The sequence below is a fragment of the Eleginops maclovinus genome, chromosome 17, assembly GCF_036324505.1.
Source record: "Eleginops maclovinus isolate JMC-PN-2008 ecotype Puerto Natales chromosome 17, JC_Emac_rtc_rv5, whole genome shotgun sequence".
Lineage (NCBI taxonomy): Eukaryota > Metazoa > Chordata > Actinopteri > Perciformes > Eleginopidae > Eleginops > Eleginops maclovinus.
The window spans coordinates 10017649-10036592 of NC_086365.1; the positions used below are offsets into that span (position 1 = coordinate 10017649).

At 40.5% G+C, this 18944-nt stretch overlaps 1 protein-coding gene across 3 annotated transcripts in view; it reads right to left on the minus strand.

Moving 5' to 3' along the window:
• arhgef39 (Rho guanine nucleotide exchange factor (GEF) 39) overlaps positions 1–16915 on the minus strand; it is a 37194-nt gene extending 20279 nt beyond the window's left edge. For all 3 annotated transcript variants that reach the window (XM_063905068.1, XM_063905067.1, XM_063905069.1), the window contains exons 1-5: positions 16824–16915; positions 15245–15416; positions 14078–14172; positions 9016–9136; positions 5934–6052 (exon numbers count right to left, since the gene is read on the minus strand). In XM_063905068.1, the coding sequence (XP_063761138.1) occupies positions 5934–6052; positions 9016–9136; positions 14078–14172; positions 15245–15394 (485 nt within the window). In that variant the 5' untranslated portion in view covers positions 15395–15416; positions 16824–16915. The remainder of the gene's footprint in view (positions 1–5933; positions 6053–9015; positions 9137–14077; positions 14173–15244; positions 15417–16823) is intronic.
• Positions 16916–18944: the final 2029 nt, after the last annotated feature.

Below are 18944 nucleotides of genomic sequence, written 5' to 3' on the forward strand. Positions count from 1 at the left end.
GATGTTTCATCTTTAAGTCCTGAGATTGCCACTTACCTATCTCCATGACTACTGAGAAACTCCATCCACTGAAGATAGCCTTCGGGAGTCACTAAAAACTTGAACTGAAACTAACCTGGTCATGTGTGTTTCCGTGGCGTGTGAAGCATTACCATTCATTTATAGAGCGGAAGCACAGAGCAGCAGGTTAGCAGAGCGGTTGGTCTGTTGGAGGTGGAGGAGGAGGAGGAGGAGGAGGAGGAGGAGGAGGAGGAGGAGGAGGCGGAGGGCATGTAGTCGATTATTCATTGGAAAGAAAACGAAAGCCAAACAAGATCCAATTAAGCCTGCTCCAATTAAGAGACGCTTAAAGAGAGAAATAATTTCACTTCTTTCCCTTCTTGTCTCCTCTTGTACTAACAAATACATTACAGACATTATTAGCGATGGATGCCCTGGTTCTTATTAAGGAGTGGAGTCGAAAATCTAATTAAAGCAACTGTGCAACAAAAAGGGAACACTCTAATGAGCATTATCACGGCACATTTCAAATAATGTAAACGGAACTCTCCCGTTTAGCTGCCCTGTCCCGCTCATTAGCAGCAAAGCAAAGAAAAGATAATGAGACAATAGCCTAATCTGAAACATATTTATGACAGTTCAGATATTCTAATGAAGAATGCAGCTTTAGAGAAGCATGCGCTGGTGGAGGGATGTGTTTGCGGCTGCTAATTCCTTTATAATATGCAGATGATATGCAAGGCTTTCCTCTCACACATCTCAGGTCATTTGGGCATTTGCTCACACGTCAGTAAAGCAAAAGAGACGGAGGAAATATCTATCTAATTATTTTTACTTCCCATACATGCATTAAGGATTCAAATGTGTAATTAAGAGACAAGATGCACTGGCAGGCTTCTGCATGGGTTACTGAACATGGCATGGGCTTGTGGGTAATTACTCAACTTTAATAGCTTAAAAGGAAAGGAATGCACATCTGTGGTAAATGCAGGGGACTACAGATACTCCACTGTCCAAAATTGAGCAATTAAAATGTAATATGAAGTGATTGTTGAGAGCGTCTTATCTTTCACTTTAATTGTGTCTAACAGGGATTTACTCAAAGAGAGAGGATGTAGACATTAGGAAACACTTTTCAGTCGAACTTCAGAAGGACAAGAGCTTTTATTACTGACTGCTGCTGCACAAGTCAGCCTGCATCGGTGAGAAAATTAGAGTTGGACAGTTTTAAGTTAATACAAGTAGGGAAATAATTAGGGCTGCCTCATGAACTTTAATGATTACTATCATCAGTAAAAAATCCTGTCAGTCGAGGCATCCGACTTGTTTTTCTTCACTTTATCATTAGCTGCTTGGCGGAGTAGTTCCGCAAAATTCCCATTAAGAAGATAATGCAATATGCCTGCTCTGCTTTTCTTACACTGAACGCGGGACTACTTTTTTACAAACACAGTCTTGACTAAAATCCGGTTTCTGTTAAGACCAGGATGAGGTCTGAGCAGAGTGATAAGATAAGATGTACTTTACTGATCCCAAATTGGGATTTTTTTTCATTGCAGCAGCATAAAAAAACAAGGCATTGCGCATAATGATAACTCAAAAGAGGCGAAATAAACAATTCTCAAATTCTGGTGTGCTCAAATGTAAGGGTGTGTGTGAGCCACAGCAATGAGAAGCAATGCAGACCGGATGGGCAGCTCTCGACTAGGCTTTCCTTCCGCGGCGCAATTGCATCTTTTCCGTAGGTGAAATCCGGGAAAATCGTCAATATTAATGAGGGGAAAGCCGGGGATTATCCTATCACGTTGGTTAAATCCCTGATCCAATCCAAAAACGCCAAAATCCGCCACGTGATTGCATCGCTCGCGCTTGCCTGCCGGCTCTCACACTTTACGGTCTTCGGGGCTTCGCAAGTTCGCATTGCAGGGAAGGATGATCAGGAAATTTAGTTTTTGACCCGAGACATGTCAAGTCATTACAAGTAAAAGAGGCAAAGTCCGAGTCAAGTTTAATAGTATTCAAGTCCAAGTCGAGTCGCAAGTCATGCCGAAGTCAAGTCTGAAGTCATTAAAATCATGACTCGAGTCCAAGTCATGTGACTCCAGTCCACATGTCGGCTGTAGGTTATACATTGCTTTAAAAAAAAGAATTATTACAATTTTAAAAAGATATCTATATATAAGGAGAATCAGTTTCATGGTGAGCAGGTATTTATTAGAATGAATCATGAACCATATTACAAATTAATCTAGATCTTGTGGTACAAACACACTATTTTTATTAAACACAATCGGATTAGAAATAAAGTGTCAGAATTGATTACAGTTTTTTTATTTAATTAGGGTTAGGGTTGCATGGAGCAAAGGTTGGAGCCCACGTAAAGGTAAGCCAATAGATGTTGTTTATTCGGATGCGAGACAAAAACCCACTCATTAATTAACAATTATTAATCAAATTAAAACGAGCTGTTGCAACATCAGACTGATAGTGATAGCGCATGCCACATATAAAATAATCCCAATACTAAACTTTAATCTTGAGCGATGAAATGTTTTTTTGTACGTTCAGGTTGAATCAAATCCATGAGTGATTCAGAACAACGTGTCACGCCATAATTGAGACACTGCTTCTTTGCAAGTCATTTCAAACTTGGCAATGAACTACTGGGCGAATTAATAGACAAAGTAATGCAAATTATTAAAAAAGGAAACGCATCCTGAAAATAAACCTGCAGACCATTGAGAGGAGCTACTCAAGAAAAAAACTCCATCCTATATTCAGAATTCTTTCAAAAGAAATTAATCAATGCTCTGACCTTGTGTAGGAGAACCTCATTGTGTTCAGCTGTTTGGAGGGGATGGAACTACCCAAGCAGCAATTTTAAATCCCTTATTGACAATTGAAAGACAAAATCAAGCATGGCCAGCGCAGCTCCACACAACGCTTAGCAAGTATGACAATGACCCCGAGACCTTTACAAAGAGCTCTCTCACTCTCTGCAGTGGGACGACCATCGGGCCGCTCCCCTTGTTATACTAAATGGTGCTCAGCTTAGAGCAAATACATCCCAAGGCCTCCAAGTGCTGCCATCTTTATGAGAGCGGCATCTCTATTATCGACACAACACGGCCAATACAGGCGATAAGGGCTGCTATTCAGCGCCACAATCAACTCGAGACCCCATCGCTGTCATAATTGTGATCTCAGCGGGGAGGACGCCGATCACTGCTCCAGCCGGCTGTAGTGAATGGCACTTAATAAAGGCAATGATTTTATTCCTCCCCCAGCAGCAACATAAGTATCCACACTCTGGGCTCCGGCTCGCCATCCATCATCCTTGAATGGCAATAAGTGACAACAATTTCCTGCTATTCCCGTCCACGGAGCCGGAGCAAGGTGAGGCGCCAGACGCAGATGATTATCTAGCCGTGCCACTTAAAATCATCCGACAATTAGACACTTCCCTCGAGTCTCCTGAGTTTCACCGAGAACGACAGACAAATCAATGATGAGGATGGGTAGTGCGGGGAGGAAAAAGGCGGAGGGAAAGAAGAGCAGGAGAGAATGAGGCCGACTGATTATGTGTCAGAGTCAAATACAACAGTGGTCAGCATACTCATTGGAGAGTACTGTCATTTCCCCTATTGGTTATACAACAAGCAAACAGGCCTCCCACACCAGTAGAGAAATATTTAAAGACATTTTCAAATGCCTTAAGACTTGTGTATAGCATAGAAGTACAGCTGTCACAACATTAGAGCATCATGGCCAAAAATACCTCGGGATATTACGATATTATCTCGATAGGGGGGAATTTTTTATAAGTGGACACAGTGAGATCTGTATATACAGGAGAAATATTGTAGGTCATTTTTTGTTATTTTCCGTTTAAATATAACATTGTTGACGATATAATAACTTGATTGTTTCTTTAAAATTGCACTGTTCTTTATTTTAAAATCTATTTCAATTTCAAATCTTTGACTGAATTATCCCCATGGATATGAATTTCCCCATGGATAAAGGGTCTTCTTCATTTGCGTTTGGTATAGAGGGGGCACAAACTGTATTTCATTGCATCAACTCTGTCAGTGATGGATAAAATGTTTCAGTAATTCTGGATTTCTCTGAAAGCCTGACTGATTTGCACACCATCAGCATGGACAGTTTAATTTATCAGGATCACTGTGTCTAGAATTGATGTGCACCAAGGCTCCAGAAAAACACTTTTTATCCCATTAGCTTCCAGGATCAGCACATCTTCCAGCAACCAGGAAGTCTCATTCTGGTATCTCTGATCGTATCCCTTTTTCAGAGACAAATTCATTTACTATTCTGCCTAAGATGTTGCTCTATTTCCAGTTGTAGCCGTTCAAAACCCACAGTGGTCTGATCAAATGACCCAAAAATGAACTGTGATAATGTTAAAAACAAATACCAACCAGCAGTTTAGGTAATGCTTTGAACACACCTGAAGTGTACCATACATACAAATCCTTCTTATAAAGGTTTACAGACAAACTGAGAACCCAATTTGGGATTGTTCTCGGTATTATCGCCAGCATTTGTGTTGTATCAGGAGATGAAGTTTGGATTGGTGTATCCCTATAACATTTTACAAGGATTGGAAACAAGCATTCAGTAGTTCCCCATTATCCCAGAAGCGTGGGAGCAGTGAGAAACGGAATGGATGGTGATTGATTGTCAGGGAGAAAGTAAACATAAATTACACAGCAAAGTGTCCAGAATATTAAAGTGAAGGGTGAACTCAGAGAAAACTTCCCTCTTGCAAGATGGATGGATGTAACATTCAGAGTGCTCGACTGTACATCTGGAGAGATGTGAAAATGAGAAGAGCCTAATTAAGATACAAACAAGCAGCTTGACAAACCATTGTCAGATATCCGCTGCATTGGTAGGCACGTTCCTGCCCATTTCTCCCCGTTCCACTAATTAACAAGCGAGATCAAGACCGCGTGAAATTACAGCCAACGGAAACTTATGCTTAACAAAAGAGATTTCTGACAGTTTGTGGACAGTCGGAGTACTAACATCGCTGCTACATCAAATAATAATAATTGCGTCTGTAACGAAGACTATAAATACTGCGGTGCGCCGGGTGACTAGTGATAGGAAAACAAGGAACAGAAGTCAAGCATGGAATCTGTGACCCGTCCCCGCTGCGCTCTCGATGGTGGAACAACAACACGATAACTCCACCGCAAACACTTAGATGGTGGTTAAATAAAACAAGGAAATATTGTATATCCCCTCAGCATTAATTACAATGAGATAATTGAAAACGTGCTGTAAATATTTTCTGTTGGCTACATTAAAGATCGTAGGTTCTTACACTGTTTGGGATCATTCATTTGCTGATTGGAAAACACACAACACCATGGGAACACTGAGGAATCTGAAGTTGAACTCATGTATCATAACATCTGAGGGTAGGATAGAATTTAACCACACTTTTCTTATATTGACGCATGTGTGTGTGTGTGTGTGTGTGTGTGTGTGTGTGTGTGTGTGTGTGTGTGTGTGTGTGTGTGTGTGTGTGTGTGTGTGTGTGGAATGTTTCATCTCTATGAAATCGCATCATTTTCTGCGATTGTTATGCATAAAATTCGATTATCTTACAAATAACTCTGGGTCTATCATCTCCGCCGTCTGGAAGAGATTGAAAATGTCCATGTAGGAGCTCGGGACCTTTCTCCATGTTTCTGTCCCAGCCTGTTCTTGTCCATTTCGGTTCATGGGAGCGCTGCAGCCGTCTTAGGCCCGCCCGAAATGCTCTCATTAGTTGAGACGCGTTATGACGCCCATCCTAAGCCAGTTAGTTACCCTCCCACACACTCCCACTCTGCCTGAAACGCCTCCGTTGGACTGCTTCGATCGGGTCTTCTAATTTAAAGGAAAAACTTAAATCTTACTGATCAATCCTCAGCACCGGAAGTTGAAGTAGCTCCTCGAGTGTTTGGCTTTTGAACTCTGGTCGGGCTTCCTGCAGTTTCTTAAAACGTCTGAAGGACTTGTTTTTCTTCAGTTGGATCTAATACAAAACACAAGACATATTGAAGTTAGTCTCAGATAGGTACAGTGTAGTTACATTGTCTGGGGATTTCTTGAGCTGCTCAATATTTTGGGATTAGATTGGAAACAAAATATCTGATATGCACCAACATCCCTATCCAAGAGAAATCACATCCAAACAGAGCTTTTGCAAACCTTTTTAAGTAGTCTAAACTGCACTTCATGTAGCTACACCTTGTTCATGAGACTGTGACTTGCATTTAATCAGAAACACAACATCCTATCTGTACTTTCTGCATGTTTTTTGCTCACAGCATCTGCATGCAGCTTGTTGACGAGTAACGTCACATGTCACAACCAGTGACGACCCCTGAATCTCATGTCACTTTGTGGATGCGTTCTCTCCCTGACAAGACCCCCACAATCGTCTCGTTGTCACTCAATATTCTAGATTTCCAGCTGAGGAATGAGGAGGTGAAGCGGGAAGGGAGGCTGTGGGCATTATTAAATATGCATTTACACCATCATGTCAGCACGAGTGTATGTCAACATTTGCACGACAAAAGCCTTATCTTGTCATCGCCGTAAATCATGAAAAATAAACATGGCTGCTGAATTTAAATAGACCTGAAGATAGCTAATTCATAACTCGGGAAACATCAGTGTATGCCACTTGACTTTAGATGCCATCTGTGGTTCGCAGACAGGTGGTGAGTAGGTAGAGTGATGTGGACAATGTGAGAGGAATCAGTTATCAGGTTGAGGAGGTGTTGTAGTGACAGAGTGCAGTGAGGGTGTAAATCTGTTTGGATTTAGTGTTGAAGGTTTCCAACTTAAAGCATAAAAACAAATCTTAGAGCACTGCATTAGACATACAGTATCAATCACATTTGATTTCTTTAGCCCAGCTCTGAGTTGTTTTATTACAGGCCTAACATAATCAGACTGATGTGGGTCATAGATTAATCTACTTGACTGAGTGGTTTCTACTAGAAGCTTGCTCATTGGTCACCTGAGTAAACGAGCACACCTGTCACTACAACACGCTTCCCTCTTCACTCAATTACAATGGATGTCGATCTGCAGCAGGATCGATGCAAACGTACAGGGCTTGGTACGTAATCAATGCAATTAGTCAACGTTCCGCAGACACATCCTGTCTCATAATTAAGACATTATTATCTTAGCTTTGACGCAAAGCTAGCAACAAGATGTTGTTCTCGGCAGGCCAATCCACAAGAAAAGATGACCAGAATATTGTACTGTATCCAGGGTGGGAATTTCACGGCGGCCATGGCCTTCATTGCCCCTGGGTCTGGCCGTGATGCCCCGAAAATAATTGTACGTCCTACGACCACCATGGCCGTTGTGCCCTGATACTGTTAAAATCTCAAAGTTGCTTTAAAAGTGTCAGAGCGATGGTCTGGGCTCTGAACTGCATTAGTGCTTGTAGCTTGGATTGGTTGCGCGCACCTCACATGTCATCGTCGCATCATTCAATCGCCATTGCAGCGTCTCGCTATAAGAATACAAGGAGGCCTCGAGTCTCTTTTTGTCCATGAGTTTATTGAATTCTGAGGCAGGTTACTGTCGTCCGTAACCACGCCAAAACAACAAAGAAGTATGTTAATTATCACTCGCACACACATATACCGTTAGCTCTCCCATAGCATTCCCTCGTCTCTCTCTCTCTCTCTCTCTAGGAACCTCCCTTCTCCTCACCCAGTGGCGTTTTTATATCTACAAAACTGGTGGGGCACGAACAGCTTAGATATAGGCTTCTTGTACCTTTAATACATGGAGTAAAGAGCGCTATCACAAAGCAAAACTTAACAACAACAACAACCGTGATGCCTCAGCATGAAAACATCAGACTGTAGGAAAACACAGACACTCGTCACCGTGGTTACAATAGCAATCGATCCAGCAGATCGATAGCCTAAAGGCTAAACACAGACAATCAACATAAACTATACTTTCACTCACCAAAGCTGCAGTAGAGGGTCAACTTCTTTCATCTGCTGTTTGTGTTATTTACCCCTGTGATTTATTTTTTGCCGCACACATTGAATGAAAAACTACTCTATTCAATGCGCAGTGTGGTGAAAAAGCGATTTGTTTTCCATGTCAATCGTGTGTTTTTATCATCAGAAAGTGAAGTTATTTATTTGTAAGCACCAAATCCTAATTTTTCCCTAAATTGCCTTTCTGCCCTGGCATGTGGCCTTTGTGCCCTAAAGAAATGTCTGACACAAAAGACCAAATGGCTTTGCCCCTAAAATGATGAAATTCCAAGCCTGACTGTATCAGGATTAGTTTATGGAAAGCGGTGTTGAAATGTGGTGGACTTAAGTTTAAAGGACAGTTTGGGAAATATGTTTTCTTCTAATATTAAGACGACAATGTGTGACTTCAATCAATCATATCTTGTGACAGGTATGTAGATGGAGTCAGGATGTGCTAGCATAAGAAGCAGGGGAAACTTAGGAGTGTACCTACTGACATCTCGTAAGCTAATTGACAAGCAATCAATTTAGCAGGCGTTACATGCGGGAACTATCAACTGACATCAAATGCATCCGCCCATTACTTCTGTGCAGTGTCTCCTGGCAACCGCACTGTAATGAAAAGACTAAAATAACGACACCCATACATTGTTTGCCAAGAAATAGTTCCAGCATGCAACTTCGAGGAAATTGTTAAACATAAAGTACAAGTGGAAGACATTTAGAATGGAAACATGTAACCATTTTTGGGGGATTTTTGATTGCAAGGTGAAAAACTAGTTCAGCAATGCTATTCAGTACTTACACCAAAGTGTTGCCGTTGGATCAGCTATGCAGTTCATAGTCAGAAACAAAGAATCAAGTGAATGCTGAGAGTTTGAAACATTAACTAAGGAATGCATTGGTCAGTTTGCCATGAGAGATCAGTCTAATCTAATGTAATGTGTGTTTGTATGTGGAATTACTGTGTTCCTACCGTGAGCGCTTTTCTGGCCTTGTAGATGTTGTCCGCATACATGGTGTAGTGGTGCAGGTGGGGACAGAATTGGTCGAAACCTCGGCCAAAGTAGCTGTTCTCCAAATGGACCAGCAGGGATCTGAAAAAGACAATTAACAGTTTACACACCATCAAATAGAAAATGATCATACCAGCGCTGAACGACCTATCAGCGGCTGACATTTGTATCATAAACGTACATAAATCGAGCACTTTTTGGAGATTCGCTGGAGATTGAAGATTTACATCAACTATTATATCATCTGGAAACATACCATCTACTTTATAAAGGAACCCCAAGTTGTTTACCAATAAGTGTTGCTGAATCGGTCAGAAACATTGGATTTCTTTACTCCTCAAAGTCACGTAGGACTAAATCAAAACAGTCATACATTAGTACAACATGCTGACCATGGCATGCAAACAGGATAGCCCTCGTTACTGAATCATAAACATGTCTATTTCAACACAGGACGTGGCAGAGTTAAGTATCTCAACATGTGCGGCATATTTCTGTGCATCACATATCTTCGCTGCGTTCATTTTCAAAGTGCCCCCCAGTGAGCACTTAGCCTGCAGTCAAACCGCATTGGACTTTGAGTTAGTGCACATTACTGCCTGACGACGCACTGCTGCTCCGCATCAGTGGAAAAAAAGGGGAGCTCAAATAAGGCGAGATCACAACTGAGGCGTCGTTTTTCGGCGAAGACACACATTTTTAGAAAGAGTGCGGAGGTTGAGCAAAGTTCAGAAGATTGCTTCCCCGTTAATGGGAGGTTTAGCAGGCGATGCACAGCGGTTTCATTTCAAGGCCTCTCCCTGTGGATGTCGTATTTACTCGGGACCAAGACGGTGGGTCTACCTTCAGGGCCACTTTGTTGTGAGAACACGCCGAGCTGAACTCAGGAACAAAACAACTGGATCAAGGCGGAGGCAAAGCAGTCGTTCAGCCTGTCAGGCACATTACAGTAACACGGATGCAATTGGTTGGGGGTGTTGACACTTGTGAAGGAGCTTGTTATCCAAACTTAGAGGAAGTAGCACACACACAAACACACGTACACGTACACACACACACACAATCCTACCCTCTAATGATGTTCCCAGAGACTTCCATTCGTACATGCAGTAAGAAGGAGCACTTTGCCGTTGAAGTTGATTTAAATAGATTTTAATGAAGTTGTGCGCCAAGGTAGCCTCTGTTCATAATCAGGAGATGCAGGAGCAGCCGAGAGAGTTCTAACGAGGGCAAAGGGCGGGAAAACTGTGTTTCCGTTTTTTCTCTCTCCCCCTCACTGCCAGAGGCTATTATGATAAATATGAAATTATGGATTACATTTTTTATACTTTTTTCCGCAGCAATTAAATTGTCTGGCCATCAGCAGCAGGACGGAGATAGCATTAGCATTCTGCGCGTGTCGCTTTAATCCACATTAATTCCGAGCGGTGGCGACATCTGGGGCGGATGCAACCTCGACCAAACAATTCAGGCCGAGGCGCCTTCGTTTTGGGGGAAGTCTTCAACAGAGGAATACTAATTGTTGGGACACGTTGCGAGCGCCCGCGTCACATTACCGGCTACTTAATGAAATAAATAACAGTAGCCAAGTGTCACTGAGAAGAAAACAAAAGCAGTATAAAAGCATTTTGTCGCTTCGCTTTAAATGTAAGATAAGACGTATTGATCGTGTCACTGTCATGTCATCTCAACATGAACCTATCCTCATTGTGACCCCCCCACCCCCCCTTTCAAATCTATTGCTGGATCCAGTGACAGCTATTTCAAATAGCTGACTCCTGTTTGTCATGTTAGCAGGGCGGTATAATTGGGTTGCTCTCCATAAACAGTCAGAGGCTGAATGAATGGCGTGGCATATCAATATATTCACAGCTCCTTTTTTTCTTATGAAACTCAACAAAGCTTAATGAAGGCAGAATTCATTAGTACGATTCCCACCGCTCGCCGAGTGGAGTTAAGTAAATAAAGAGAGGAACATCAGATGAATATACCTCCACGGCGCGCACACTGACACACTTGCGTTACTATCAGAGAACCATTAGGGCTGTGCAGGGCTGACGGGCAGCGCTCTCACAGAACGTCTCTGCCATTCGAGTGGTTACTTGCTGCTGAGGATCAACAATCTCATCTTAGGAATCAGTGCCCAGCTGCTAAAATCATCTTGCGAATATATTATTCTCATGGAGGCGTCGATTCCCTTGCAAGTTTGTCAATCTTCACATCCGCAATATATTTCCCATTCAGCGGGAGTTGAATGGGATCTTGTTAACATTGTGACCTGCTTGTTCAGCGTTCCTTATGTGTACTGCTTCTCATGAACATTTCTTAGTGATTTGATTTGTTGTACAACAGAATTAAGTAGTTAGAGAGTAGGCAATAGGCACAGTGCATCTGACTTGTTGCCCTTTTTATAGTCTGTCTTAAGTGCCCTTTGTCTACCGTCCAAGTGAAAATAAAATAAATGTACATCTAACGGGACTATGATGCCTGGGTGTCTGTCTATAACAAAAAACAAGTCCCCGAACAGACTTGAAATATGGAAAGTGGACTGCTACTTGGAGAGGTCCCAGTTCACCTCCTAGGTCCTGCTGTGGTGCCCTCCGGTGCCTTGCCCTTGAGCAAGGCACCGGAGGGCCCCATTGCTCCCCGGGCGCTGCACAATAGCTGCCCACTGCTCCTAGTACTAGGATGGGTTAAATGCAGAGGACCAATGTCACTGTGTGTGCTCTGCTGTGTGCATGTATGTGACTAATAAAGAGGGTTTCATCCTCCGGTTCTATCTAGCATATGTTGGTAGTAAGGCTGCAACCATTTTTAACAAAAAGCGAATTATTTTTGACTGAAATTGCAACTGCAGTATGATCAGCCATTTTGGAGGGATCGATCATTTTTGCAACTTATTCTCATTATCACTGAAAAATATATTTATAGGGTAAGGTGTGATTTTTTTTCAGGAAGATCTTTACCAAAACATAGCTTTGTTATAAGTCTGTAGTAAACATCGTGTTGGTTGCTTACTGCTAATAATATGAACACAAATAGTTCGCCTACTGCGATTTGAACATTGCACTAACCCATATTGCGATAAAAACTCAATGATTTGTGCTGGTTAGATTCCCAGCCTTCAAACTTAAGAGACAGTGCGCTTCCTGGCTGACACGGCAGCGGGCCTTTAGCAACATGCTACTTAAATACGGTTTATTGCATTAAGACTTACCGTATGTTATACTTGATGTGTCATGTTTTGACAGACGATTGAGGAAGTCCCCTATATCCATCCATCTCTGACAGCTTATTATCGCCACGGTTATTATCAATTATTCTTGGCTCTACCCTACATATATCCAATGTATACTAAATGTCAAAGTGAAGAAAGTGGGAGACTATGGGAAAATCCATAATCAATCACTGAGCAGTGGTAAATCAGTCTAGCACTAACACACTGTCTCTCCATGGACTGTTTTTTAAATGGGTGCTTGCCATTATGTTTCAACCATTGATTCAATAAGGGGCTCATAATGAAGATGTATGGGAAGTGCAGAACCATTTATCCAATACATCAGACTGTGTAATTTATGCTTCAATCTTCATTGGAGCACTCTCAACAAGAAAGCCTGTCAGTCTGCAGAGGATGAGAGCCTGGGGGGAACCGCTCCGTTCATTATTTACTTTGGAAATGGAACTCCCAGGTATCCCAACCGCTCGCGCCACTGTTTGTTAAACTGTGTATTCTAATAGCATGTTTGTCAGTTAAGCTGTTTTCAGACAATAGAAAGCAATGAATTCCTCGAATTTAGAGGCTGACTGACCGTCCACATCCGGGGACGGCAGCAAATGACATAATTGTGCTTTCTTTCTGATGATTGTGACACATGGTAGCAAAAGCACCACATAGGGGTGATTATTAGAGAGGCCCTATCATGCCTTTTGGGGATTTCCCCTCCTCTAGTGTGTTAAATAGGGTTTTCGTTCATGTAAATGGTCTACAAAGGCTAAAATCCCCAAATTCCCTCCTGAGGGAGCTTTTTTTGGGAGATGGCAAGACTGAAGTCCAACACATTTTATAAATATTGTATATGATAACAATTTCTTACCACCTTGAAAGAAAAAATCTGTTTTTCGATCAACATCCAAAAATCCAACCCTATTTTTCTACTTCAATGATTTATATATAACATAGCCGAGTGTCGTAGTACAAAAACATGTACTAACTTCAAACATCAACCCTTTATCTATATATCCAAGTCTTTCAAGAGTTCTTGGAGATTTTGTTTTTACTGCACCTTGAAAGAAAGATCAATGTAACTTCTGTGAGGTCGTTTTAAAAATTCAAACGTTAGACTTTATACATATTTTGTTGTATGAAGGAACTTTTTCTTGTTGGGAATAATTTAAGTAGGCCTTTGGTCACACCAGGCACATAGGAACAGCTGTGTGTTAATCTTTAGGTGGTGCCTTTGTTTTTATGTTGTGGAGTGTAGACAGAGGCAAATGTGTTTATGATCAATCTAAAAGATGGTATTTTACTGAATTTGTTACATTTCTGTCATCGTTGGCTAAGTCTTTCAATAAACCTTCAGTATTGAAAGACATCAGTTCCAACCTCCAGCACTCTCTTTGTGTTTTCCAGGATTATTTCTCAAAAAATAACTTCTTCTCTCACATTCTGTGGCCATGTGGAGAGACCGGCTTCTCTCAGCTCTGTCTACTTGCTCTCTTAGATGTTCAACAGCCAATCAGGAAGCCAACAAGAAGCCATAAACTGTCTATAGCAACAACAATGCTCTTCACTTGTGATACCACCTTGAGTGATTATACCTGATATGCATTTAATGCATCCACCGGGGAAAGAGAACATCTCAACGTTGCAACACAATATCATTGACTCACACTAATGGTGAAGATAAGGAATATGCCTAGGTAAACTAAGACCTTATCTAGACTGTGTTTCTTAAGTAAGAAATGATAATCCTCATCCCAATATCCCACAGATATTGTGTAAATTATTCAGAGGATACTTACTGGTTAACAGAATGAATGGCTTTAATTGAACTGAAGATGCTTTCTCTAATGTCCTGCCTCAGGGTTCCTTTGGCCTTCAAGATCTCCACAAAGTACTGTGAAAAAAAAACAAAGAGAGCAGAGATTCAATTATGTTATTCATCTGGTTGGATATGCCTTTGATTTTTTGATATGGGGAGCTGCAGACATCTCAATTACTCTCCATACTAAGCAAACAGATGAACAAAACACATACTAACTTAGAGGTTGGTAGTTATTTTGCCTTAAAGCTAAACCCATTATATGTTACCATTATACGGTACTCATCTGCATGGCTCATATGAAGCACAGTGCAGAGAGATGTTGTTGTACACTCACAAGAAAGTGACAGCTGTGCTGGTCTCAAGTCATTTGAAGTGAAAATGGGATTAGCAAATTGAATGTGCATTAGGCCTAAAATGACTCCTAATTGGAGTGAACGGGTGGAGGGTGAGTAATTGTGTAGAAATGAGGCCGCAGTGGTGGGTGGAGAAGTCTGTTCTCTCCACAGGGAGGACGCCTTCCACCAATGCTACCTTTACTCTGTTAATGTGTTTTGTACAGTAAGTGCACTTCATGTGCTTTAATGTAGCGGCGGCCGCCTCTGAGAATGTTTAGTAGGGAGATGTTGTCTTTATTCACTGCATATACTTTACTGTATGAATATTTCTAGTATGGAAACTGTTTTTGGGTTGGTACAGCCTATTTATAAAAAAACATATTTTGTTTAGTAGTATCCTGCCATGGGGAAAGTGAATTAGTTTGTGGTGCTTAGGTCAGTAGAAATGACATTAATCCAAATGTAACATCTCTTTATTTAACAACGTCCCTTTGATCAAATAACCCATATGTATTTCAATTTCCTCTTGGGTTGTAAGCTATTATTGATAGCTGCTTTGGATAAATGTAAATAATACTAATGTTATGAATGCTATATCTCATCTTGCATGGAAAAACCTCCCTATCCCCAAACCCTGGGGTAAGTTCCCTTGCTTAGTCTGCTGCCAACACATACCTGAAGGAAAACATTTGGACCTAATCATTTATAAATCAGACTTAAATATACCTATCATTGCAGAACGAAATGTTGGATTTATGTCACAGATACTTTAGTTCAGGTTAAACTGGTTCTGAGTGATCAGTACGTACAGTGGTGACCAGCTCCAGCTGCTGGCAGTAGCGTTGTTCTGTCTGCACCAACTCTTTGGCTGTTCGGCTGCGTTTCCGCTCCCAGCGGTCCCTCTGCTCCTGGATATTGGTTCCCCCGGGGGGACCGACTAGACCAGGGGAGAAACTCATGGTGGTAGTGACGAGGAGGACACTGTAAAGACAGTAACAAATAAGTAGTCAGTTTACAGGGTTATTTTAATGAGTCTGTTCATTGATCGACATTATATTTGACTAACAACCATTTCAATTAAGAAAGAAATATAAATACAAAGCACATTGCATTTTAAATCTGTAAAACTGATGGAACACCCCCCCCCCCCCCCCCGACCTACAGCAGAGTAGAAGCAGTTTCCTCCCCCCATCCCCTCATTAGTGTCATCTCCTTTGTATTAGCAGAGCGAAGAGTGGGCAGAGGGCAGAGCTTTAACAGCAATTAACCCCTGTTCTGTCCCTGAGGAGCCATACACTGTAAACAAGAGGGCCTGATCAATGCTTCCCAGGATACAACTCTCCCACAGGGAGACACTCACATGGTGAGCCTCGTTGTGACTGGATGATGAGCTCAATAACAGAACCATCCAACACACCTCTGCAGTTTACCATGAAGCCTGTACCCAGTGTCCAGAGCTGCAAACGCCTCCGTCCTGTCAGGTCAGGCACCGTGACTCGATAGACTGACACAAGGACCATAAGCAGCAAACTCCTTAGAAAGGTGCATTTCAGCATTAAGAGCTAATTAATAGTTATAAACCACTATATATATTGTAATATACAGGGTATAATATGCTGTACAATGTGCCCATTTTTACTTTAAAGTTATTGTGTTTATATACATTTTTTTCTTCTATTCAATTTTATCTTTAATTGGATTTTTTTTGTTATTTCTCTGTTAATATACAAAATACCATTTTTTTTATTGAACGTTTTAACTTTAACTTATTATGTTTATAAAGATATTTGTATTCCATATTTTTCATGTAACTTTTATTTTATTATGGTTTAAAAATGACACAAAACCCACTATTTCTATTCTATTTATTGTTCGGTTGTTTTCATTTTTAAATCAATCAAATCTGGTTGATTTCAATACATTTTCCTTATTATTCTATTTTACACTTTTCCTTTTCCTTGCTTGGATTGGGGAATAACTACAGTTTTATTAAATCAAGCCAATAGATTTAACTCTGTTGTCTTTTGTAGTAGCCTTTTTTTAACATTACTTCCGGAGAATCACACCCCAAAAAACAAGCAGTAAAAGGCGAAAGTTAGTCTACTACCACTTGTTGCCAGTTCCTGCATTTTAAAGAGGAAACCGTGACTTTACACATGCAAAGTAAAAAGATAGAACACATTCTTTTCCTTTTTTGTAACCTCGATATCATTTTTCGGGGAAAGTATGGTATCGCTTGAATCTGTGATCTAACACGTAAAACAACACAACGACGTTATTTGTTACACTGAAGGCAGCTTCGTGTAAGAAGCAAACTGCTGTATATAACATTACATGTATTTAAATGGTTTATATTACATATCGTATGTTGAAAAAGTACGGCCTTACCTTCAGGTAACGTCTCCACTTTTAACCAGGGCGCTCTTTTTGGTTTGAGCTTCCTACTTCCGGGATGTGGTGTTGACGTGAGCTCTGATTGGCTGCTCCACGTCGGGACAATAACAGGAAATACCTCCCACCAGCTCCAGTCTGAACTTTCTTCCTTTGTTTATTCAAGAAATATATAAACGCAACATCAGCGGAACATATATGCAGACAAAGTTAAAAGAAAGGTAAAGACGAAATGACTTTTATCAAATAAATACACATTTAGTTTGTATTTACTTCTTGTGGTGCCAAATTTCTGTAGTTTTGTGTCTAAAACTTGGTTTAGAGTTTTCCAAATGGAGTGTTCTTATAGATCTGGAAATGTCCAATAAATAACCAAATAACCATACACAAAAACTAAATGTGTTTCTATACCATCACCTAGCTCCCCTATGAACTATTACATGCTTACATACAATGAATTCTTGATATCTGGAAAAATCCAATTTCTATTTTTCGGTAGAATTTATAGATTTATGGACAAAAAATATTGAAGTTATTGTGGAGAAGTAGTCTATGCAAAGTGTCTAAAGGTACTATTAAAAGATGTAACTGTGTGTCTTTGAAACCTAAAAAAGCATGAATAAAAATGTTATATAGGCTATTATATTTTTAATAATAACTAAACATAGGGTAGCTTAAAAGTATTAAGTAATGCAATTGCTTTTTCTATTGTTAAGACTGGAATTGTTGAGAAGCTTGTGGTAGTTTTGTTTTATCTGTTTTTCTTTTCCCTCCTCAGGAAAAGATATTCTAAAACTTTCATTGGATTTCACTTTGTAAGTGTGAACAGTTATCTTTCTATTTAAGGATGCACGTGAACTGGCAACACGTTGTAGTAGATGGTGAATTGGCTGATATGAGAGTGGCTCGCAAAGAAAGCGCAGCTCAGCAGTTTGCTGCTCATTATGAGATAAAAGTGATGCCCTCAGTAATCAGGCCATGACGCAGGAGGCTATAGAATGAAATCCATGAGGACTTTCAAGGAAGAGAAATAGGATGCATTTCCCTGGATCTGTAGTTCATATTGCCTGCAGTTCCACAGAGCAGCGAGAACACTGACATCTAGTGCTGGTAGAGGCCAAGTCCTGCTGCAAGACAGTGGATATCCTGGTATGTCAGGAGTTTCAAGTGGTTTCCACCTCCTATTGTTAAACCAGTTGACCAGTACATTTTGAAGTAGGTAGTGACCTAATTAAATTCACATCTAATTGTGGTTTAAGTGGTAATTACAAAAACATCTCTCTTTTTGTCTGGTTAAGGAAAAAACAGGGGTTTACCTCATATATATAGTATTAGGATATTTACACTTAAACCCCTTAATCGTGATCTCTGTTTTTCTACTGCAAAGTACGATCCAAATACATGATCCAAATATATACAAATAGCCCACTACTGTTCTTAAGTACAACATTATTATTTCTATTCTCATCAACTTTACACAACCGTTTACTTTATACTCTACTCATTCAAAATATTGTACCATTTCCAATACAGTTATATGATAGCTTTTGTAGTTCCTTGCAAATTCTTGTTATTAATACAAGTCATAATTTACATTTAAAAAAGTGCATTTTAAATCATCCTCACCTTCAAAAGCTGTAAGGTAAAAGTAATGCTTTTAATGCATCAGTAATGATAATGCGGAATATATCATAATATCATTATTATCACATTAGCATTTTTAAATATGAACTTTTACCTCTGTAAATCTTTCCAAAACTGTCTATGACTCAGGAATTCTCATGAAAAAAATGCCATTTTTTTCTGCCTTTCATCTTAATTCAGAGGTGAGCATGTTGAGTTAAATGTAATGTGTCTAAATTTCACGTCACTTGTTTTTTTAATGTGGGAACCAATTCCCTTTCAGGTGTTGTTCTTGCTTAGGTGATTTCTTCCTCATGTGTGTGTTTCTGTAGGGGACTTAAAGTGGAAGAGAAGTCCTCCCTGCAGCCCTATGCACAACAGGAGTGTCGTCCATGTTCTGCAGGTAATGTGGTAGAATCTAAAGAGAGCGAGGCAAAACTCTGCAAATTGCTGAACAGATAAAATGCATTTTTAATAAGAGCATTATTAAAATGC